This window comes from Pocillopora verrucosa, chromosome 11, assembly GCF_036669915.1.
Source record: "Pocillopora verrucosa isolate sample1 chromosome 11, ASM3666991v2, whole genome shotgun sequence".
NCBI lineage: Eukaryota > Metazoa > Cnidaria > Anthozoa > Scleractinia > Pocilloporidae > Pocillopora > Pocillopora verrucosa.
Genome location: NC_089322.1, coordinates 7,744,379 through 7,769,604, shown reverse-complemented (window position 1 = coordinate 7,769,604; position 25,226 = coordinate 7,744,379). Strand labels below are relative to the sequence as shown.

The 25,226-nt window shown below is 39.7% G+C and overlaps 3 protein-coding genes and 1 pseudogene across 4 annotated transcripts; all 4 read left to right on the top strand.

The window, feature by feature from the left end:
* LOC136284123 (fibroblast growth factor receptor 1-like) overlaps window positions 1-25,226 on the top strand; it is a 159,982-nt pseudogene that overhangs the window by 37,130 nt on the left and 97,626 nt on the right.
* On the top strand, window positions 250-8,440 carry LOC131800265 (EF-hand calcium-binding domain-containing protein 12). 2 transcript variants are annotated; one of them, XM_059117957.2, is made up of 7 exons: window positions 250-534; window positions 1,181-1,398; window positions 3,030-3,367; window positions 4,419-4,827; window positions 6,118-6,346; window positions 7,228-7,438; window positions 7,498-8,440. In XM_059117957.2, the coding sequence occupies exons 1-6, from the start codon at window positions 330-332 to the stop codon at window positions 7,398-7,400; spliced, it is 1,572 nt and encodes a 523-aa protein (XP_058973940.2). In that variant the 5' UTR covers window positions 250-329; the 3' UTR covers window positions 7,401-7,438; window positions 7,498-8,440. The 2 variants fall into 2 exon arrangements, with proteins under 2 accessions (XP_058973940.2, XP_058973939.2); XM_059117956.2 differs by having other exon boundaries at window positions 7,228-8,440.
* LOC136284363 (von Willebrand factor A domain-containing protein 7-like) lies at window positions 8,821-13,894 on the top strand. Its single transcript, XM_066174599.1, has 5 exons — window positions 8,821-10,510; window positions 11,147-11,416; window positions 11,837-12,115; window positions 12,713-12,964; window positions 13,107-13,894. The coding sequence occupies exons 1-5, from the start codon at window positions 9,634-9,636 to the stop codon at window positions 13,676-13,678; spliced, it is 2,250 nt and encodes a 749-aa protein (XP_066030696.1). The 5' UTR covers window positions 8,821-9,633; the 3' UTR covers window positions 13,679-13,894.
* Window positions 17,831-22,627, top strand: LOC131800263 (von Willebrand factor A domain-containing protein 7-like). The gene is made up of 5 exons (XM_066174598.1): window positions 17,831-19,255; window positions 19,869-20,138; window positions 20,560-20,838; window positions 21,434-21,685; window positions 21,828-22,627. Exons 1-5 carry the CDS (start codon window positions 18,421-18,423, stop codon window positions 22,397-22,399), a joined length of 2,208 nt encoding a protein of 735 aa, XP_066030695.1. The 5' UTR covers window positions 17,831-18,420; the 3' UTR covers window positions 22,400-22,627.

Below are 25,226 nucleotides of genomic sequence, written 5' to 3'. Positions count from 1 at the left end.
ATCTTAGTTTGGATTTCAAAATTGAAAGAAAAAAAGATAACTCAGTTTTTCAATGCTATTTCTTTGAAAAGGTCGTGACTTAGCGAAGAGCACCCTAATAGAATCCTCCGAAGTCTTGACTTGAAGACGCTGGACTAAACAGAAGGCCTGCGCGTTAAACAACAGTGATATATTGGGGAGGGGAGGGACAGATCACACAAAGCGTCCATAGCAACACGTAACAACAGTTACTCACAAAGTTTCCAAGATGGCGGACAACATTGACTTAAAGACTGTCTAGGTTTAGGGCCTGGAGCACTTTTATTTATGTTATCTATGTATCGTAGCTAATGAATATGAAAGCTACAGGTTCCGAACAATACGAAGAGCATGGAATTAAACCGCCAAAGGTTCGAAATCTCTTACCTTCGAAGAAATTCCGTGACAACGTTAGGAAATGGGGCGAATCGTCGGAGTTGAGTAGAAGACGAGTTATAATTGTGCCCAGCATAAAATGTGCGGCTAGAGAAGTGAATGTGACAGCAGAAGATAAAGGTAAGGACATGGATGATACAGGATATTTGGTCAGTCTTACGCACATAAATGCATCATTTCTTTAAAGAAGCTTTTAAAAACATTATCTGTACATGTGCATGCATACGTGCTTCTTTTTGAAAAAGTTCAAGGAAGGCAATTAAATTTTCTACGAACTCGATGAACACGGTTTTTAAGAAAAGACTGTAGATAAGTAACGGGTCCCTCATTGTAAGTGTCTGATCAGGTGAACGATTATTACTGCGTGCTATATTAAGGTAAAAATCTTAGTGTGTTCCCTTGAAATCTGAGTTGAAATGGTCAAGTTACGATTCGCCTTCAAAGTTCATCCCATTAACCAGGTAGGATTGTTTATATGGGAAAATATCTGAACCAGCCAGTCTTGCCAATCCGCTCTAGTCTGTCTATTACTTTATGGAGTAATTGAATTTTATAAAAACCAGTAAAGTGTTAAGGCTAAATCTCTGAAATCAACCCGGTCGGCTTTACTTAGCTCAGATGAAGAAGCTATGGCATAATTTTTGTTCACACTGATGATTCATTGAATTTACAAAACATATCAGTATCTTAATTATTACTGTATTACTAAAAATAAGAAAGTTTTTTCCCCGTTTTTTTTTTTTACTTTGACTATTAAACCATTCAGACAAGAATGTTTATCAAGATTCTGAAGATGACATATTCGCTCGGCAAGTTGAAAGATACAAGAAGCAGCTGCAGGAACGGAAAAAGACCAGGGAAATTTTAAACAACTGTGGACTCAGACAAGACTGGCTTAAAAACAAGACTGGTAAAACTGAACTTGAAAGAAGAGTTTTGAAAAGAATACTGTTGAAAGGAAAACCTGAGATTACAATCAAAAAGGTGTGTTACTTAACCCTTTAACTCCCACGATCTGATTGTTAATTCTCCCCACTAGCTGCTACTCATTTCTTTGTAAATAAGTTAGGAGAATTTGGTGTCATCGAGATAACAACTTCAACCAGATAAGTTTGAATATTCTCATGACCTGTTTGCTGGATAATGTTTGGATATTATAGGGAGAAGTTACTTGTTAATCACTCCTGGGAGTTGAGGGGTTTAAGAATATGTTGTAAATCATGTGAGAGCTTTCCTTGTTGAGTAACTAAGAACAAAAACTGAATAAGTCAACACATGCCATAAGGATGTGGGTCAAGCCTCAGGCACAGAAATTTAATGCGAGAAAAAAGAAAGTTTGTTCAAGCAACATTGTTAGGGCTGATAATTCATTCAAAAACATGCAACAGATCAGTTTCTCTAATAAAACATCTTTTCTGGAGCAGCCCAGACATAAGATTATGGAATCTATGGAAAATTCATTCTGTTTACCCTTGGTGAAAATATTTGAAGGATCTTCCTATGTTGTAGATCCTCAAAGATTTTCATAATGACCTTTGAGGACCTATTGAGATGCTAATCCAAGTAACTCTCTTAAGTGACCAAGACAGAATTTCTCTTTACAATATCAAGCAGGTAAGTGACAAGAATAAAGAAAAATATCAATAAGGGGATTATAAGTTGATTCAATGCCAAATTCTCAAAACTAACATCATAAGAACTGTATGGCAGACAGTAAGGAGAATTATTACTGAGATCTTGGGATTTAAAGGGTTAAAGATCTCTGAGAAATCTTTGAGGATCCTCTACCTCTAAATTCTTTTTGAGATCGATTTTCAATTACCTTTAATATTCCTGTCAAGTTCTTCAAGGATCTTTTATTTCCTCACCAAGATCTTCAAGAATCTTTCATATTCCTGCCAAGATCTTTAAGCATATTTTTATTCTTGACAAGATCTTCAAGGATATTCTGAGCTCTTACAAGTTGTTATCTACTTGTAATAGTGTGAGCAGAAAGGCTAATAATGATGAAGATTATGCTCACACAACCACCTCTACATGTTTCTTGGCTTTCCGTGATGTTTTTTCAGATACATTATACATGTAAACAAGTAATAACATGATTTCTCTAGCAATTTGTTGAAAAGCACTTGTAAATTTTTCAAAGACTAAAAATTAAACTTGCCCCAACAGCTTGTACAATTTTGATGTCTATGAAAACTTTACTCCTGATTATTAACACCAAATTGCTAGAGAAATCATGTTATTACCTATACTTCTACTATTTCTCAGAGAATTAAAGGAAATGTAGAAGTAGGGCTGGGCTGAGCTCCAAATTTTCAATACAAGTTTTAATAAAGGATGGCTGTGGAGGTCAATCACCCCTCCCCCACTTATACCACCAACAAAATGAGAAACTTTGTGTCAGTTTTTTCAACTATTGTGTTGATGCATGATTATTGTTTTTAATATCATGGATCTACCATAGTTACTGGCACAGTGGGTTCATACTATGAAACAGCTTTTACTGATTTTAAAGCTGCCGCAAGTCCTTTTATCACTCATCTTTGAGGCTCATGCCAGTGTAATAACGCATTCATGTTCTTGTATTAAATTTTCATTTTGTTACTCACCAGGCTCCTACTCCTCCCCCAGAGACTGAAGAGGACACAACAGTAACTGGTGAAGACAGGGGGGTACCTACCATTCACCATCCCTCCCCAGCTGCCTTAGCTATCATTCAAAAATACTTAGATCGCAAAAGGATGCGCCTGTTGGATCTGTTTGCTCAAGCTGACAAAGACAAGAACTGGGTGGTGTCACGGCAAGAGTTCAGGAACATTATCCGATCATGGCGGATTCCACTCACAGATGTTGATTTGGAGGATTTGATATTGGCTCTGGACAGAGATAACAGTGATGCATTAGACTACAGAGAACTGGCAGTTGGTAGACAGTCGTATCTGGAGGAGAGGTGGGCATACATGTACAATATTCTGTTTTAATTTGCAAATCTGAAATACTTTTTGTCGCTCATATCCAGGGCTGTTACAATTTTTTGGGTTTGTCCTGTTTGGCTTTGTTTGAGTGCTCTTATATTGGACATTTACAGTTTTGTGCAAACAAAATCAAAGATGCAATAGCCAATGAAAACAAAGAACAATATCAGAAGGGGAAATGAGAACTAAGAAATAAACACTTTGAATGAGGTAACTGGCTGCCAGCTTAGGCCAATACCAGTGACAAAGTTACAATTGGTTTTGGGTTTGCATGTGATTAACCCTTTAACTCCCATTAGTGATTAACATGAAACTTCTCCCAATAATATCCAATAACATTATCCAGCAAACAGGTAATGAGAATACTCAAACTTATCAGGTAGAGGTTGTTATCGTGATCTAACACCAAATTCTCTTAACTAAATTACAAGGAAATGTGTAGAAGCTAGAAGGGAGAATTATGCATCAGATCTTGGGAGTTAAAGGGTTGGGTTATGGCTGGGTACTAAGTGTTTTCTTCAATATGGCTAGTCACAGATCATACAAAATTAAATATTCAAATATTAGAATGTTCTTTGAACTTCTAAAATTAATGTGTAAAGCTTTTATGTCAAGAGGCTGGAAGTCATTGAATGTCCCCCAGCACACAAGTATTAGATGTTAGACTAAGAAAGCAGTGGTCAGTACCTGGCCACTTTGCGGACATGTCAACTTGCCAAAACCAACTGGCTGACACCATTAGTTATCTACATGTGGTGTGGTATATTGGGGTCAGCAAGTTGACATGGCCTCAAAGTGACTTGTTACTGGTCAGTTTAACAACACTGAATTTCACAGGTACATGAACAAAATTCCAAAAACGTAGGTGTTGGGTGACATAGGCTCCACAACAGCAAAAAAAAAAAGAAAAAAGAAAGGAATAAAGAACAATAAAAATATAGCCTTACACAGCCTTGATTTAGATGAGATTATGGCATGAACTGGCAAATTGGGTGCATTAATTTTTAACCTTCATTTCTTTTGAAGGGTCACTAAACAAGCGGCAGAGATTGTCCAAACTGCTAACACTAAAACTTCCAAAAGACCTGAAACCATTTTTGAGGAGCCTGAACCTGCTTATGACCCTGCTAACGAAAAATGGTCTGGCACTGGAACACAAAGACCTCCATCACCTCAAAGACCACCCTCACCACGAGCCAACCCTCAAAAAAGATCTAGACCCTCATCCTCACCACAGAGACCCTTAACCCCTTCATCTGCTCCTGTACAACCAGTGGCCTTTATAGCACAGCGGCCAGGGTCTGATCCCCAGTTGCGGCACTCTCGGCCTGTGTCACCCACAAGTAGTGGAAGTATTGAGAGCTTATCACCCACCCTGTTGGAGATACCACCTGTTCAGTTATCAGAGAAAGTGGACCAGTTGACTCAAGATGAGGTATGGGACTCGTCTCCTGGAAGGGAGGGGAGGGGAGGTGGCGGGTGTCTGAGGATTCTGGTTGTGTCTCGGTAAAAATGACCCGACCCCTACCCTCAGTATCCTTCTTTTTTCATAGTCCTCCCTTTATAATTTGTTAACGACGACTAATGATTCCCCCTGAAAACCATGTGATCTGAACAAAATCAGTGAAAATAATAGCCAATCAGAAGAAGAAGGAAAATACCTTAAAGAGCCAATGAAAGCTCAAGGTTAAAAACAATGCGACTGCCTAAAGCGCGGGAAAACGCGGGCGACCAAGTCGTGTTCGGTTTTTAGTTTTGCAGCTAATTGGTTGAGAGAGTGGCGTGAGTTTTCTGGACCAATCACAAAGCGAAGTAAAGCAAAAACAAGGCATTCCGGACTAATTTTGGCACTTAATTAAAAATTGCTCTTACTTGATCATATTATTAATCCTTGTTAGTCTGGTTATTGTTTATTGCCCTCAAATGATGGAGAAGTCGACGATGAATCTTGTTATCCAATATAAAAGACTTACATGTATCTAATTTTGCGAACTAAACTTATAGGGTCACGCTCCACCAGGATGCATTGCGGGGGTGATGACCATTCTCAGTGCTTTCTGTCATACAGGAAGGGAAAGTTTACCGTGTTTGACATATTATTGTCTTGCGAATTCTTCAATTTTGTCTTTCGTCCTGTCCCATAGATAGAAAAGAGGTCCTCAATGGGGTTAACCGATAGCAGTAAAACGGCCACAAAATTTAGTCGCAAGGCGTAAAAATTTACAAATTTTAACCGTTAGTCGTAAAAAAAGGTAACCGTAAAAAACATTTCTAGTGGAAACTACGGAAAGATGTTAACCATTAGCCATAAAAGCCATCACCTCATTGAGACCCTCAGAAAACGTCATCAGTATGCCTCTACTAAAGTGGCGATTTAGTTATACTCTTGGTCATAATACCCTTCTATTTGTGCAATGAAAACATTGGCACAAGGTATTGCTGTTGTGGCATTCTTTGCCGTTACCGTTCGGTTTGTGAGAAAAAGTATGGAGTTCCTGGATAATAACGATAACAGTGGCGCACGAAGCACACTGTTTGAGCGCGGCGCTTTGAGATACTGAGAGATCCGTCGCTTTTTATGTACGCGAAAACGGTTCATTGAAGTCCAGATGTATGATGGAAAATAAAGTGACATAAAATTTAAAGTAAAGAACTTTTTTCTTCATTGGCAGCCCTCAGCCACCATACAGAGGCACAATGTAATCTTTTTTTTGTGGTATTTCAGATAAAAGACAGACGCATGAAAAAACAACAAAAACGGAAAGAAAAAGAAAAAGCCAAACAGAAAAAGAGAACTGCGCCAGAAAAAGTGTCTGTGGCTCCATCCACCCTAGGGGGTAGGGTGGGGGAGATGGTGGATCGCTACCGAAAGATGACCATGAAGGAGTATAATGATGTCGTGGAACTTTGCCATATGCACGGAGTGCAGCTGAGTAAGGATCTTCTGGAGCGAGGTTAGATTGTGACGGAGGTTATTAATTTTATTTGTATCTATGTAGGGTTGAATGTATCTATGAAGGGTTGAATTTTTAACATTTAATTGTAATGCGCAATTGAAAAATCTTACATTGATGATTGCGCAATATAAGTCTATAAATTATTGTTATTATTTATTTTTTTATGGTGAGGTATTCTTGAGGTAAATCCGAGTGTTCTGATTGGTTTTTGCTTGGCCAGGATTTTGGCATACGAACCTTTCCGATGAAAATGGTCTTGAGCCGTGTATTTTGGCTCTCGAAAGCCGAAAAATTAAAAATAAACAAGTTTAGTGCAAATGCCATATAACACACTATTTACTGACCGCGCTTGCTCGAGCGGTACCGGGGAATATTGGCGCCTGGTCGTTTTTATACGGACCCCGCTTTGCTCTCTTTTTTCGGAGTTTGAGTAGCCACTCAGAGTCCCCCATCAGAGCGCGCCTTCAATGCTATCCACTGTTTAAGCATATAGTGGCACAGAGTACAAATGACTTTTAGTCAGTGTCTGGAGCGCTCCACAAGAGTATGTCGCTGGCCGAAAAGCAGGGAAATCGCAACAGCGAATCAAATCTGCGGAAAATATCACTAGGAGCTAATAATGAATCTCAAAATGAAACAAAATACCTTGAACGAGGGGAAAGGCAACAAACTAGGCAGCGAAATGTGGTTAGCGAGAGAAGGCAAAGCTACAACCATTCCACATAACCCTCATTCAGTTGACAATGTGTCCTGGATGCTTGCTATTTAACATTTAAGCTGTGTATTATAGTTGAACGATAGACATTAGTTTTTCTAGCTTGACTCATCTTTCTAATCCCTATTTTTGTTATTTATATGTTTATGATTTTTTTTTTCAGTTCTCCTTCAACCAGAAGATAAACCGCTGTCACAGATAAAGCTGACCGCGCGAAAACCTGGACTCTTTTCAATCTCAACTAGGCATCACATACCACAAGTTAAGTTCCAGTCCTCCACGGCTGGAAGCAACAAGCGGCGGCCGAATTTTAGAAACCCGGGTCCAAACACGTGACAAATGACTTTCAATATCAAGCGGCCAAGGTTATTTTTGTAGCGACAGTACATAAAAAGCTAAATTGGAGAGACAAAAATAAAGACTTACTCGTTAGATCGAAAACTATACGCTACTTTTTTTGTTACATTGTAAATCAAAGTACTCGAAGGATAATTACTGTAATAAAAGCGTTTATCAGGTTGAGAATAACGCTTGCTAGTAAGTTTGTTTCAGTCAAAATTTATCGGGAATTAAATTTCTTTGGTTATCCTCATCCGTGGGGATGGTATTAGTGAGGTTACTGGTACGCATTGCATTACTGGCAGTGTGCTTTCTCAGTACATAATTTAATCATATCATTTGAGGCATAACAGTAAAATAATAGGTTTGGCTGAAGGTGTTTAGTTTCCTGTGCAAAAATTTCGGGCATTAGTTGTATTGTTTATACCCATGTAGCCAAGGCTTTTAAGGATAATTTGATTTTGTTTTTTGATGTTCGTATGTATGTCGCGTTTCGAAGCTTGGAATAAAAATGATAGTATTACTAAAAACAATAATAACAATACTGATGATAATGATGGCAATGATAACAATATCTAAAAAAAGAATGTATATAAAATATTCTAAAATTGGATTTTGGACTACAGCCAGCTGTAAGCATCAAATTTGAGAGAAGGAAGCAGACTGAAGCAAAGTAACACAGGTGTCACGAGAACTCATCCCGTAATTTGAGAATGAATTTTCTTAGAACGGTCATCAAAAAAACGAATCACTAATGGATAGTCGAACGTGCCTGCTACACGTAGTTTACGCTGAAACAGAACATTGATTCCGCCATAGCTGATACGTAAGTCCATAGATTTTATGTGGTGTAAATAAGGTACAAGACGAATAGTTTGAAGCCAACAGAGCCATTTTACCCTCTGCTGTGGTTCTCGGTCAAGAACAGGAGGCGTAAGAACTCACACGTTTATTACAAAGCATATGGAACAGAACTAAACTAAGGAAACCAAATCACATGCAAGTGAAAAATTATTAGCTGCCCAATTTTTGTATATGGTGGCCTAGGTAATGTGATAACTGCTGGCCGGAATCTAGGCAAGATCACGACACTATCCCAGAACGCGTAAATCGTCCACGTCCTCCTTCACGGCTACGATCAAAAATATTTGTTTTGTTTTGTATTGTTTTAGTTTTTTACCCTCATCTAATCGATATTCCTGTGCCTTAGACCCAGTTCTCAGTGTGATCAAACGTCGTATAAATACATAAGCATTTGGAAAACGCGCTAGAAATAAAAAAGTCACAAATCTTCCGTGAAGCGAGTTTTTAATCGGGAGATATTGTTGGTTCAGGCGGCAGGATGTAACGAAACACTTGTCATACGAAAGCTTTGCGTGACATCCCAGAGAATAGCTGGCAAGGAAATCACCTCGCCGCCTCGCAGTTTGGTAAATATCTACCATTTGTTCATCTCCAATTCGTTTGGTTGTTATTTGATATTGCACAATTAAAACATCTCCTTTCGAACACTTTCAAGATTTTACCTGTACGTGAATTTGTAAAGTCATGGGTACAATAAAACTTCGAAGAAAACACGGAAGACGTAACATGACACAACGATGACGGCAACAAGGTCATGGCAAAATAAGAGATCTTCTGGTCGGATCAATCGCTCAGCACCTGCGTTTTAAAATGTGTACACTGTACATCTCACAACTGTCCTCTTTCAAAGAGGAACGTTAAATCACCAAAATTTGAGTGGTGTGAGAGCAGAAAGCCCTGGAAAATTATCTAAGTTTCCATTTGGAACTCAACGCTGCCATTCGCAAAGTAGCGGGCTGTCCGCGAGATACTACAGCAGTCGGCACTGTTGGCCTTGGATTCTCAGAACAGTTGGACATCATTGGTTTCAACCGGTTAGCTTACGACTTTGGCGGTTAACCATTTGTACACAACATCAACATGTCTATATCTTATGTACTCTTGGTGTCCTTGAATCAACGAAAGACATGCTAGAGATCTCTATGGGATCTAGGGCCCACTCACTCTAACAAAGCATCAGTCAAAGGCATCAATCGCTTTTCGAAAAAAAACAAAACGAAACAAAGCAAAAAAAAAACATAACAATCGTTAATTGAAGCACGTAAACTGGTTCCTCAGATGCTCAGAGGTAAGTAAGCACGTAAACTGGTTCCTCAAATGCTCAAACAAGTTAACTGAAATTTAGCCTATAAAAATCTCTCAAAAAATGGTTCACGATTTAAGTTTTGAGCAGCACAAAGAGAACATCATGATCATAAAGGGCGAAGCTCTTTCGCTTCTTGCAACGAGCGCTTTTGTCTTCTTATTAGCTGTAGGACCTTGTAGGGCCAGTTTCCTCTCTACATCGCTGCAGTTCACTCGCGATGCCTTGATGGGTTTCTCACACGGATCGCAGAGGAGCGTGGAAATACTTACACCGAAGAAGACGAAAAGGATTATTAGTCCCAGAGAGCAATTGCTAGAGAAGTTAAATGGACGAAAATCTTTCAGGGAGTCTTACAGCAGTGGATCCACCGATGAACTCACTATCCCAACAAAAAACATTACTCGAGAAGAAATCACCTATACAAAGGAAAGCAGAACTTACAAACCGCGCTTATCACCATCGAACAAGTTCCTCGAGGCCATCAATGACATTGAACGGGCTGTGGCTAAAGCAAAGGCTTCAGGATTCCGTTACAGGAAAGAAACCTTCAATAAATTGAAAGGACTCCTAGCGCGAGCGATAAGAAGTAAGAGCTACAAATATGCGCGCGAAGTTCTGGGCAAGATCATGTATCTTTTAAGCACCAAGTCGTCGGCACCGTGGCGAAGCAAGAGAACCACCTCAGGGAACAAAACCACCCCTGAAACGGAAGGAGGCGATTTCCTTCAAGATCTACGGAGGCAACTCGGCGCCTCGGTGTTTGATAGCTTCATGGCTGTCCAAGGAGACGTGTCACTGATGTTTGCCATTGATAACACCGGAAGCATGCGTGAAGAAATTCAAGCAGCAAAAAATATCGCCATAGACATCATAAATTATCCTCGTAATTCCAGTGTGAAGAAATACATTTTGTCGCCTTTTAACGACCCCTACCCTGGTACGTACAAAACATTTTATTTTTGTATTATGTTTGTCAGTTTGTTTGCTTTTTTCAATTAGGAAGGGGAGGTGTGAAGGATTTTGGGGGCACAGCATGGTTTTCAGGGTGAAGGGAGGGAAGATCAGTCATTGCTAACAGAGTATAAAGGGAGGGGAGGGGAACAACTATAGACAATTGACTGCCAATTAGCATCTAATTAAAGGGAGAGTCAAACAAAATCCTCCATCCCTTCATCCCTACATCCCCCTTCCCCCCCCCCCCCCCTCGCTTCTCTCACAAGCAATGGTCCCGCCTGCCTAATCAAGGCACTCAAGCTCTCTCCATGCCTCCCGATTAATATTTAAAAACCTTTTTACTCTAAAATACGCTTGAGTGCCATGCAATTCGGCCCTAAAGGCTTTATTTAATCTTATACCCAGATCTTAACGTGTAACTGAAACTGAAATGTACCTCTTGGCCGTGAAAGATCTGGATATGAGACTAGCCTTTACTGTCAATGACTGATCGTTCTTCTGAAAGGTAATCGAAAACGAACAGGGAAACAAGGGTGGTGGGGAGGGGGATATCATTCTGACCCTTCGCCAATTCCAGAAGAAGTCAAACTATTCAAATTTGCACTTCAATATTTTGCAGTGAAATCGGCCACCATAGTCAAAGAGGAAAGCGACGCTGGTGAGTTCGTGAAAGCTATTAATGCTCTTACAGCAAACGGTGGTGGGGATTGTCCGGAGTATACATTCACAGGGATGCTGGAAGCAATCTACCAATGGCCAGAATGGGGATCCCCTATGTACGTCTTTACGGACGCGGGCCCAAAAGATGCATCAGAAGCAAAAATTGCCGAGCTTCAGTTCCTAGCTAGCTCTGATCAGTTAGGGGTAACAATTAATTTTCTTACCACAGGTAAGAGATCTAATCATCTGTAAAGTATTTACATTCTTGTTCGCATACTATTTAGCAGGCTGTATGTCTGACTGACAAAACGGTAGAGAGGATAAGGTCTCGTCTTTTGCAGACTGACAGATTTACAGACCTACAGTTTGACAGACTAACAGACCGACAGACTAAGAGACCAACAGACCGACAGTCCGACAAAGTAACAGATAGAAAGAACGACAGACTTACAGACTAAAGGACCGGCAGTCCAACAGACTGACAGACCAACAGACTAGCAGACTGATAGAGCGTCTGACTGACAAATTTGAGTGATAGGCTGACTAACAAACTTCTGGCAGACAGATTAGTCAATCTGTCTGACTTATCTATCGAATGATCAATTGATTAGTTGACCAGTGTCACGAATTTATCGATTGTTTGGTGTAGGTTTCTGTCACACTCATCTCCACCCAGCCTTCAAAGATCTCGCCGAGCGTACCTCAGGTCAGACTATTTCTCTTAGAAAAGACGGAGAACTTGAAAAGCTTAATAATCTGACAGCGGGTGTGCTTGATGGGACGAACACTCTTAGTATCGGTTCAAGCTCAGGACACAAGAGGAAACGAAGCGTAAAAAATACAACACCCCGTCGATATAACTTTTCAGTTGATGAATCCATTGAAAAATTGACTATAACAGTAAGCACCACGCGCCAGGGAACAAATGGTCTGTACTTTTTATTTTTTTGATTATATCTATGTTGTAGTGGGTGAGGCTTAATGTGATCTTGGGCTGCTATCTTTGACTTTTACAGCCGGAAAACGCTGGGAGAGAGAGAAATTTGGGTGAGCGACGGCCAAGAAGAAGGAGAGGGGAGGGGAGGGGTGCAGATGCGTTTGCTAGCTTCTTAGCGTTTACTCGCCTATATAAGACGCCTGCACTGCACGCTAACCGCTCATGGATACAGATGCTATTTCCATATCATATTTTACAAAAGGAGAGGTAGTTCCCAAATAGTCAACTAACAGCCACAAGGAAACTTTGCAAGAAATCTTTTTCTTTTTTGGGGGGGTTCGTTTGACTTTTTTTTAATTAATATCTTCATTTTTTGGAGATTAAGAAGGATTAAATTGAATAAATGAAATCGATGGAAATATATTAAAATCAACAAAGTTGCTAGCTGTCTACCTCTTTAACCTTCGAGTGTCACAATTTATCATTTCTAACACCCTTGTTTATCTTATTGTTTAGTTATTTCTTTTTTTATAATCTGTAAACTTACTGTATCAATTTTTGCATACTTGCTTTTAAACGTTTTTTCAGGGCAAGGCATTACCTTGACAGACCCCGATGACATCGTGATCTCAACTGAAAAACTTAGTCTGTCCCAGGTCTCTGTCTATCAGATCGACCGCCCTAAGATAGGAGGCTGGACCCTGGTTGTGTCGGGTGAACACGAGTTTCAAGCTAAGTCAAGCAGTGAAACGAATGTCAACTTCGGAGTATATTTCATCATTCCAATGCGGGGACGCAGGAGACAGATAACAGAAGTGCCTATTTCTAATCCAGTTACAGGTAAGTTTCGCATATAATCAGGGCAATTTTTAAGTAAGTGTCAAATGGAATCCGGGATTTTATTTCGGTCTGTGATTGGTCAAAAAAACTCGTCCCATTCTGGACTTCAAATTAATTATAAGTGATTCTGTATTTCTTAAAGGTAAACTGAACAAGATGCTCATCACTGTCGCTGGTTCTGAGAGGCTCAACACAAGCTCCCTACGATTGGAACTCATTACCCCTGAAGGAGCTAGGATTACTGACGTCACGTTGCAGACAACTGACAACGTCCATTTCATCGCAAGTTTTACGCCTCGCACGAGCCAACCATTCAAACTCAGGCTCAGTGGTATCACTCGTGGCCGCAACACTTTTGAGAGAATTTCTCGCCAGAAGATCAAACCCTCCAGGGCCCTGCTCAGAGTAAGATACGCCAGTAATGATTATACACTTCCCTTAGGACGAGTCACGTTTGTTCATTTTGAAATCTGCAACTTTGGCGCCACTGAGTATTTTGACGTTACAGTCGTGAAAGATCGAATGGGTTTGATTATTAGCCCACAAATTTCATCCAAACGTGTCATTAAAGGCCACTGCGCGATTATATCTGTCCGCGCCAGAGCTACGCGGCCCGAGGACGTGGACAAGACCGACATCTTATTCTTGATAGTAAAGGGCCGCACATCTAAAGTTCTTGCCTCACAGGGGGTGCGTCTTTTTGTTGTGCCATAAGCAGAGATTTGTGGATCAATCTGTTATTCCGTTGCCACAAATTCATAATATTCTACTAAAATTTTAGGCGACCGAGTGAATTCAAGAGACTTTCAAGAGATCACAAGGATTATCATTGATTAGCTATAGAGGCACAGCTTTCGAGAAAAATAAGAATTTTATCAGTAGGTTATTTCGCATAGTCTGTAACAGCAATAACAGCAATGAGATTTTAGCTCTAACGTCATGTACCTGATTAATTTTTTAGTCTTGAAGATTAATAAAAAAAGAGGTGGTTTATTTTGAGGCTTCAGAGTCAAGTTGTCTTACAGCAGTCATAAACAGTCACACATGTCAGTGAGTTACGGCGTTGTAAATCCGAGTAAATGTCATAAGAAAGCTCAAAATGAGAAAAACAAAATGATAAATTTACAGGATACCCGTTCTAAGTAACCCTTGTGCTTGGTAAGTCTAGAGTTTCCTTTCACTGCTCTTGTTTCCTTTCATAGATTTCTAGGACGGTTTCAATTCTCTCGCATATCACTCCTAATAGGGGTGATTTCTTCTTTAAAACTGTATGCAAAAATCGATGCAGCCGGTCAAACGTAATGCCACTGCACATGCCTGATATTTTGCGAAATAAGTTAATGGTTTGTAAGTAAAGTTGTCACGCCATCTTTGAGCGAATTGCGTAACAAGAGCAAACAATGACTGCCGTAGAGGTTTAAGGTTTGTCTTTATAGAGTACGTAGTGCGAGGGTAATGGGAAAGAGGGAGGAGGGGAAAGAAAGAGATCATGGGAAGGGGAACAAGAATAGGTCTACCTTACTCGCGCGCGTTATGGAAACGCCGACTGGGACGAGTTAGCGATTATGTGCCAAATCACGTGACACCTGCTTGATCGTGTGGTGAAGTCGAAGTCTTTCATAAGTTCGACGTTTACGAATGTGATTTAAAACATGACCCCTTCTTGTTGAAACTTTGTCGTAAAGCAAGAGACTCAGGAGAAAGTAAAGAAAGTAAATCATTAAATTAGTTTGTTTCAAATTTTAAAATGATCTTCTTCCAGAGTTACATTTTTTCAATAAAAAATGACCAACGCTACATCTCGGTCGAGGCTCTCTTTTAGTACTTTGTGCTTCATTTTCTATATGGGAACTGATTTCTTTCACCTGCAATTCCTAACATGAAAATTCATTGATTAAACATCTCAAAGTATACTTTTCTCTTTCATATAAAAACAACATAGCTACGAAGTATAGAAAATGGTGCGGGCGGGAAGGGAGGGGCAACACAGTTTTTCCAGTACAGGTTTAGACCTTGTAGTATTCTGTCCCCCACCCTCCCTCTCAAATGCCAAATACCTTAGTTTCAAAAGAAGGGTATTTACTGGACCTTTGATACGATATTCTTTATCACTCTCGTGTGAACAAAGTTCTTTTTCACTTATCTTCGCCTTATTCTACGAATAACCCCTCTCTATTACTTATATCAGGATTTATTACTATTCGAGACCCTGAGAATAATTTTTCCCATCTTGATGAGAAATGATATATAATTTATCTTAAATATTCATTCACCTCATCTGAGAGAAGCTGCAGCCGATTTAATACCTCGTCTGCTCTCCTTTGTCTTGGCTTGGCGGACACTGAAGTTGTTCCAAGAAAAAGGAACAAAACCAAAAGCAATATTTTGTAGTTCATTTAAATTCGAAGCACGTTGTTGAAATACGCCTGTGCAAAGAGAGAACAGATTCATGCTAATACATTGAACAAATGTGTAAAGCTGAGCCTTCTGCATAACGGAAACGTTTACTGTCTCCTGATGTAAGTTTTTAGCATAATCTGTTGGGAAGCTACAGCTGAAACCGCTTTAATCTATAAGTACAGTCATTAAATTTTTCCCCCAGTCAGTTGGTCGGTCAGTCATCCAGTTATTCATGATCAATCATCTAGTTCGTCAGTCATTCATGACCAGTCATTCATGATCAGTCACTCAATGACTCTGTCATTCTATTACGTCTTTCAGTCGTTCAGATATTCATTTATTTATTCTTTCAGTCAGTCAGTGGACCATTCGTTAAGCGCATTTCGATTGAGTGTCTCAAAACCAAACCAAAGTAATCGGAAGAATTAAAAAATACTTTCAAGAGCCAATGAGAATTCTAAATAAAACTCGCGGGAAAACGATAACGACCAATTGGTGATTGGTTTTACTTTTGCTTCTGATTGGGTGAAAAAGTGCGCGTGTATTCAGGACCAATCACAGAGCGACTCAAGCAAAGCAAAAGCAAAGCAATCCCGGATCAAATTTCTCGACATTCGGTTGAATACCCCTCTACCATCAATCAACCATTTAATTAGTCATAAATTTAATTAATTAATTAATCCCTGAGACAATCATAATGTCTCAAGGTCAGTGCCGGATTACAACCCCAACAATAATGATTAATTCATTAGTTTTCCAACTATGTTTTCAATCCTCTCTAAATGTCATTTAGTGGTTTTACGGTGGTCCATCTGCTTTTTTCTTCATTTTATGGCATCGCTAATTTGGCTTTCAAATAAATCCTTTCATGACTAGAAGCATTTTACGATGCTTCATTATTGATTCGTCAAAAGCAATATCGATCATTTCGATAGCACTGTTTTCGACATGTTTGTCTCAAGCTAGTGTAAATGAAGTTCTCTCCTTCACAAAAATGTCCGTAATGTTTTACCTCTAGATTTCGACGGAAAATGACAATGTATCCATGATACTTGCTATTCTATGAGTAAGCTGTGAGTTATAGTTGAACGATGGACATTATTTTTTTTTCTGGCTTAACTCGATCGTCTTACCTGTGGGGATGGTTTTATTGAGGTTACTAATACGTATTGCATTGCTGGAAGTGTGATTTCTCATTACATTACTTAATCATATCATTTGAGTCGTAAAAGCAAAATAACAGGTTTGAATAAAGGTGTTCGGTTTTTTTGTGAAAAAATTTCGGGCAATAGTTGTATTATTTATACTTGTAGCCAAGGCTTTAAAGGATAATTTGATTTTGTTTTTTGATATACGTATGTATGTCGCGTTTCGAAGCGTGGAAAAAATAAGAATAGTATTACTAAAAAAAAATAATAACAATACTGATGATAATGATGGCAGTGATAATAATATTTAAAGAAAGAAATGTATAAAAAATTATAAAATTAGACTTCACTTAATTTCGGCCCACAGCCAGCTGTAAGCATCAAATTTGAGAGACGGAAGCAGGCTAAAACGAGGCAAGTGTCACGAGAACTCATCCTATAATTTGAGAATGAATTTTTTTAAAATGGTCATCAAACAAGGAAGTATTAATAGAACGTCGAACGTGCCTAATGCACGTAGTATACAAAACCTTGACTCAGCCGTAGCTGATACGTAAGTCCATAAAATTTATGTGGTGTAATTAACGTGCATGACAAATAGTTTGAAGCCAACTGAGCCATTTTACCCTCTGCTGTAGTTCTCGACCAAGAACAGGAGGCGTAAGAACACACTCGTTTGTTACAAAGCACACGAACACGTTAATCGTCCAATTCCTGTTTCATGATCACGATAAAAAACAGTTTTTTTTTTGTTTTGTTTTGTATTGTTTTAATTTTTTATCACAAGCTAATCGATGTTCTTGTGCCTTAGACCCAGTTCTCAGTGTGATCAAACGTCGTATAATTACATAAGCATTTGGAAAACGAGCTAGAAATACGAAAGTCACAAATGTCTTGTAAAGCGAGTTTTTAATGGGGAGATTTTGTGGGTTCAGGCGGCAGGATATAGGATGTAACGCAACAATTGTCATACGAAAGATTTGCGTGACATCCCAGGGATTAGCTGGGAGGGAAATTACCTCGCTACCTCGCAGTTTGTTAGATATGTACCATTTGTTCATCTCCGATTCGTTGGGTTGTTATTAGATATTGCTCAATAAAAACATCACCTTTCGAACACTTTCAAGATTTTACCTGTACGTGAATTTGTAAAGTCGTTGGTATAATAAAAATTTGAAGAAAACACGGCAGACGTAACATGACACAACGGCGACGACGAGGTCATGGCAAAATAACAAATCTTGTGGTCACATCAATCGTTCAGCACGTACGTTTTAAAATGTATACACTGTACATCTCACAACTGTCCTCTTTAAAAGAGGAACGTTGAATCACCAAAATTTGAGTGGGGTGAGAGCAGAAACCCCGACGGCAAATTATCTAAGTCAACGCTGCCATTCGCGAAGTAGCGGGCTGTTCGGGAGATACTATTGCAGTCGGCACTGTTGGCCTTGGATTCCCCAAACAGTTGGACATCATCGGCTTCCACTGGTTATCTTAGGCTTTGGCGGTCGACCGTTTGTATACAACGTTAACATGTCTTTATTTTTTGTACTCTTGGTGTCTTTGAATCAACGAAAGACATGCTAGAGATCTCTATGGGATCTAGGGCCCATTAGCTCTAGCAAAGTATCAGTCATAGGGATCAATCGGTTTTGGAAAAAAAAACAAAACAAAACAAAACAAAAAAACTAACGATAGCAATCTGTAATTGAAGCACGTAAACTGGTTCCTTAGATGCTCAAGGGTAAGTAAGCATGTAAACTGGTTCCTTAGATGCTAAGAGGTAAGTAAGCACGTAAACTGGTTCCTCAAATGCTCAAGCAAGTTAACTGAGACTCAGCCTATAAAAATCTTTCAAAAGAGTTTCAATACTTTAAAAGTTTTGAGCAGCACAAAGAGAACATCATGATCATAAAGGGCGAACTTCTTTCGCTTCTTGCAACGAGCGCTTTTGTCTTCTTATTAGCTGTAGGACCTGGTAGGGGCAGTCTCCTCTCCACATCGCTGCAGTTCACTCGCGATTCCTTGATGGGTTTCTCACACGGATCTCAGAGGAGCGTGGAAATACTTACACCGAAGAAAACGAAAAGGATTATTACTCCCTTTGAGCAAGTGAGAGAGATGTTAAAAGGGCGACTTAGTAAGCAGGCTAAATCCGGACACGGATTCCTCCCTAAACTCACTATCCCAACGAAAAACATTACTCGGGAAGAGATCACCTATACAAAGGAAAGCAGGACTTACAGACCGCGCTTATCACCATCGAACAAGTTCCTCGAGGCCATCAACGACATTGAACGGGCTGTGGCTAAAGCAAAGGCTTCAGGATTCCGTTACAGGAAAGAAACCTTCAATAAATTGAAAGGACTCCTAGCGCGAGCGATAAGAAGTAAGAGCTACAAATATGCGCGCGAAGTTCTGGGCAAGATCATGTATCTTTTAAGCACCAAGTCGTCGGCACCGCGGCGAAGCAAGAGAACCACCTCAGGGAACAAAACCGCCCCTGAAACGGAAGGAGGCAATTTCCTTCAAGATTTACGGAAGAAACTCGGCGCCTCGGTGTTTGATAGCTTCATGGCTGTCCAAGGAGACGTGTCACTAATGTTTGCCATTGATAACACTGGAAGCATGAGTGAAGAAATTCAAGCAGCAAAAAATATCGCCATAGACATCATAAATTATCCTCGTAATTCCAGTGTGAAGAAATACATTTTGTCGCCTTTTAACGACCCCTACCCTGGTACGTACAAAACATTTTATTTTTGTATTATGTTTGTCAGTTTGTTTGCTTTTTTCAATTAGGAAGGGGAGGTGTGAAGGATTTTGGGGGCACAGCATGGTTTTCAGGGTGAAGGGAGGGAAGATCAGTCATTGCTAACAGAGTATAAAGGGAGGGTAGGGGAACAACTATAGACAATTGACTGCCAATTAGCATCTAATTAAAGGGAGAGTGAAACAAAATCCTCCATCCCTACATCCCTACATCCCCCTCCCCCCTCCCCCCTCGCTTCTCTCACAAGCAATGGTCCCGCCTGCCTAATCAAGGCACTCAAGCTCTCTCCATGCCTCCCGATTAATATTTAAAAACCTTTTTACTCTAAAATACGCTTGAGTGCCATGCAATTCGGCCCTAAAGGCTTTATTTAATCTTATACCCAGATCTTAACCTGTAACTGAAACTGAAATGTACCGCTTGGCCGTGAAAGATCTGGATATGAGACTACCCTTTACTGTCAATGGTAATCGAAAACGAACAGGGAAACAGGGGTGGTGGGGAGGGGGATATCATTCTGACCCTTCGCCAATTCCAGAAGAAGTCAAACTATTCAAATTTGCACTTCAATATTTTGCAGTGACATCGGCCACCATAGTCAAAGAGGAAAGCGACGCTGGTGAGTTCGTGAAAGCTATTAATGCTCTTACAGCAAACGGTGGTGGGGATTGTCCGGAGTATACATTCACAGGGATGCTGGAAGCAATCTACCAATGGCCAGAATGGGGATCCCCTATGTACGTCTTTACGGACGCGGGCCCAAAAGATGCATCAGAAGCAAAAATTGCCGAGCTTCAGTTCCTAGCTAGCTCTGATCAGTTAGGGGTAACAATTAATTTTCTTACCACAGGTAAGAGATCTAATCATCTGTAAAGTATTTACATTCTTGTTCGCATACTATTTAGCAGGCTGTATGTCTGACTGACAAACCGGTAGAGAGGATAAGGTCTCGTCTTTTGCAGACTGACAGATTTACAGACCTACAGTTTGACAGACTAACAGACCGACAGACTAAAAAGACCAACAGACCGACAAACCGACAAAGTAACAGATAGAAAGAACGACAGACTTACAGACTAAAGGACCGGCAGTCCAACAGACTGACAGACCAACAGACTAGCAGACTGATAGAGCGTCTGACTGACCAATTTGAGTGATAGGCTGACTAACAAACTTCTGACAGACAGATTAGTCAATCTGTCTGACTTATCTATCGAATGATCAATTGATTAGTTGACCAGTGTCACGAATTTATCGATTGTTTGGTGTAGGTTTCTGTCACACTCATCTCCACCCAGCCTTCAAAGATCTCGCCGAGCGTACCTCAGGTCAGACTATTTCTCTTAGAAAAGACGGAGAACTGGAAAAGCTTAATAATCTGACAGCGGGTGTGCTTGATGGGACGAATACTCTTAGTATCGGTTCAAGCTCAGGACACAAGAGGAAACGAAGCGTAAAAAATACAACACCCCGTCGATATAACTTTTCAGTTGATGAATCCATTGAAAAATTGACTATAACAGTAAGCACCACGCGCCAGGGAACAAATGGTCTGTACTTTTTATTTTTTTGATTATATCTATGTTGTAGTGGGTGAGGCTTAATGTGATCTTGGGCTGCTATCTTTGACTTTTACAGCCGGAAAACGCTGGGAGAGAGAGAAATTTGGGTGAGCGACGGCCAAGAAGAAGGAGAGGGGAGGGGAGGGGTGCAGATGCGTTTGCTAGCTTCTTAGCGTTTACTCCCCTATATAAGACGCCTGCACTGCACGCTAACCGCTCATGGATACAGATGCTATTTCCATATCATATTTTACAAAAGGAGAGGTAGTTCCCAAATAGTCAACTAACAGCCACAAGGAAACTTTGCAAGAAATCTTTTCTTTTTTTTTTGGGTTCGTTTGGCTTTTTTTTAATTAATATCTTCATTTTTTGGAGATTAAGAAGGATTAAATTGAATAAATGAAATCAATGGAAATATATTAAAATCAACAAAGTTGCTAGCTGCCTACCTCTTTAACCTTCGAGTGTCACAATTTATCATTTCTAACACCCTTGTTTATCTTTTTGTTTAGTTATTTCTTTTTTTATAATCTGTAAACTTACTGTATCAATTTTTGCATACTTGCTTTTAAACTTTTTTTAGGGCAAGGCATTACCTTGACAGACCCCGATGACATCGTGATCTCAGCTGAAAAACTTAGTCTGTCACAGGTCTCTGTCTATCAGATCGACCGCCCCAAGATAGGAGGCTGGACCCTAGTTGTGTCGGGTGAACACGAGTTTCAAGCTAAGTCAAGCAGTGAAACGAATGTCAACTTCGGAGTATATTTCATCATTCCAATGCGGGGACGCAGGAGACAGATGACAGAAGTGCCTATTTCCAATCCAGTTACAGGTAAGTTTCGCATATAATCAGGGCAATTTTTAAGTAAGTGTCAAATGGAATCCGGGATTTTATTTCGGTCTGTGATTGGTCAAAAAAACTCGTCCCATTCTAGACTTCAAATTAATTAAAAGTGATTCTGTATTTCTTAAAGGTAAACTGAACAAGATGCTCATCACTGTCGCTGGTTCTGAGAGGCTCAACACAAGCTCCCTACGCTTGGAACTCATTACCCCTGAAGGAGCTAGGATTACTGACGTCACGTTGCAGACAACTGACAACGTCCATTTCACCGCAAGTTTTACGCCTCGCACGAGCCAACCATTCAAACTCAGGCTCAGTGGTATCACTCGTGGCCGCAACACTTTTGAGAGAATTTCTCGCCAGAAGATCAAACCCTCCAGGGCCCTGCTCAGAGTAAGATACGCCAGTAATGATTATACACTTCCCTTAGGACGAGTCACGTTTGTTCATTTTGAGATCTGCAACTTTGGCGCCACTGAGTATTTTGACGTTACAGTCGTGAAAGATCGAATGGGTTTGATTATTAGCCCACAAATTTCATCCAAACGTGTCATTAAAGGCCACTGCGCGATTATATCTGTCCGCGCCAGAGCTACGCGGCCCGAGGACGTGGACAAGACCGACATCTTATTCTTGATAGTAAAGGGCCGCACATCTAAAGTTCTTGCCTCACAGGGGGTGCGTCTTTTTGTTGTGCCATAAGCAGAGATTTGTGGATCAATCTGTTATTCCGTTGCCACAAATTCATAATATTCTACTAAAATTTTAGGCGAACGAGTGAATTCAAGAGACTTTCAAGAGATCACAAGGATTATCATTGATTAGCTATAGAGGCACAGCTTTCGAGAAAAATAAGAATTTTATCAGTAGGTTATTTCGCATAGTCTGTAACAGCAATAACAGCAATGAGATTTTAGCTCTAACGTCATGTACCTGATTAATTTTTTAGTCTTGAAGATTAATAAAAAAAAGAGGTGGTTTATTTTGAGGCTTCAGAGTCAAGTTGTCTTACAGCAGTCATAAACAGTCACACATGTCAGTGAGTTACGGCGTTGTAAATCCGAGTAAATGTCATAAGAAAGCTCAAAATGAGAAAAACAAAGTGATAAATTTACAGGATACCCGTTTTAAGTAACCCTTGTGCTTGGTAAGTCTAGAGTTTCCTTTCACTGTTCTTGTTTTTTTTCACAGATTTCTAGGACGGTTTCAATTCTCTCGCATATCACTCCTAATAGGGCTGATTTCTTCTTCAAAACTGTATGCGAAAATCGATGCGGCCAGTCAAACGTAATGTCATTACACATGCCTGACGTTTTGCGAAATAAGTTAATGGTTTGTAAGTAAAGTTGTCACCTCATCTTTGAGCGAATTGCGTGACAAGAGCTAACAATGACTACCGTAGAGGTTTAAGGTTTGTCTTTATAGAGTACGTAGTGCGAGGGTAATGGGAAAGAGGGAGGAGGGGAAAGAAAGAGATCATGGGAAGGGGAACAAGAATAGGTCTACCTTACTCGCGCGCGTTATGGAAACGCCGACTGGGACGATTTAGCGATTATGTGCCAAATCACGTGGCACCTGCATAATCGTGTGGTGAAGTCGAAGTCTTTCATAAGTTCGACGTTTACGAATGTGATTTAAAACATGACCCCTTCTTGTAGAAACTTTGTCGTAAAGCAAGAGACTCAGGAGAAAGTAAAGAAAGTAAATCATTAAATTAGCTTGTTTCAAATTTTTAAATTATCTTCTTCCAGAGTTACATTTTTTTCCATAAAAATGACCAACGCTACATCTCGGTCGAGGCTCTCTTTTAGTACTTTGTGCTTCATTTTCTATATGGGAACTGATTTCTTTCGCCTGCAATTCTTAACATGAAAATTCAATGATTAAACATCTCAAAGTATACTTTTCTCTTTCATATAAAGAAAACATAGCTACGAAGTATAGAAAATGGAGCAGGCGGGAAGGGAAGGGCAAGACAGTTGTTCCAGCACAGGTTTAGACCTTGTAGTATTCTATCCCCCACCCTCCCTCTCAAATGCCAAATACCTTAGTTTCAAAAGAAGGGTATTTACTGGACCTTTGATACGATATTCTTTATCACTCTCGTGTGAACAAAGTTCTTTTTCACTTATCTTTGCCTTATTCTGCGAATAACCCCTCTCTATTACTTATATCAGGATTTATTACTATTCGAGACCCTAAGAATAATTTTCTTCCCACCTCGATGAGAAATAATATATAATTTATCTTAAATATTCATTTAACTCATCTGAGAGAAGCTGCAGCCGATTTAATACCTCGTCTGCTCTCCTTTGTCTTGGCTTGGCGGACACTGAAGTTGTTCCAAGAAAAAGGAACAAAACCAAAAGCAATATTTTATAGTTCATTTAAATTCGAAGCACGTTGTTGAAATACGCCTGTGCAAAGAGAGAACAGATTCATGCTAATACGTTGAACAAATGTGTGAGGCTGATGCAACTAGCCTTCTGCATAACGGAAACGTTTACTGTCTCCTGATGTAAGTTTTTAGCATAATCTGTTGGGAAGCTACAGCTGAAACCGCTTTAATCAGTAAGTAAAGTTACTAAATTTTTTCACCAATCAGTCGGTCGGTCAGTCATCCAGTTATTCATGATCAATCATCTAGTTCGTCAGTCATTCATGATTAGTTATTCATGATCAGTCACTCACTCCATTTAGTCATTTAGTCACTCAATGACTCTGTCATTCTATTACGTCTTTCAGTCGTTCAGATATTCATTTATTTATTCCGTCAGACTTTCAGTCTTTCAGTCAGTCAGTGGACCATTTGTTAAGCGCATTTCGATTGAGTGTCTCAAAACCAAACCAAAGTAATCGGAAGAATTAAAAATACCTTCAAGAGCCAATGAGAACTCTAAATAAAACTCGCGGGAAAACGAGAAAGACCAATTGGTGATTGGTTTTACTTTTGCTTTTGATTGGGTGAAAAAGTGAGCGTGTATTCAGGACCAATCACAGAGCGACTCAAGCAAAGCAAAAGCAAAGCAATCCCGGATCAAATTTCTCGACATTCGGTTGAATACCCCTCTACCATCAATCAAGCATTTAATTAGTCATAAATTTAATTAATTAATTAATCCCTGAGACAATCATAATGTCTCAAGGTCAGTGCCGAATTACATTAACCCCAACAATAATGATTAATTCATTAGTTTTCCAACTATGTTTTCATTCCTCTCTAAATGTCATTTAGTGGTTTTAGGGTGGTCCATCTGCTTTTTTCTTCATTTTATGGCATCGCTAATTTGGCTTTCAAATAAATCCTTTCATGACTAGAAGCATTTTACGATGCTTCATTATTGATTCGTCAAAAGCAATATCGATCATTTCGATAGCACTGTTTTCGACATGTTTGTCTCAAGCTAGTGTAAATGAAGTTCTCTCCTTCACAAAAATGTCCGTAATGTTTTACCTCTAGATTTCGACGGAAAATGACAATGTATCCATGATGCTTGCTATTCTATGAGTAAGCTGTGAGTTATAGTTG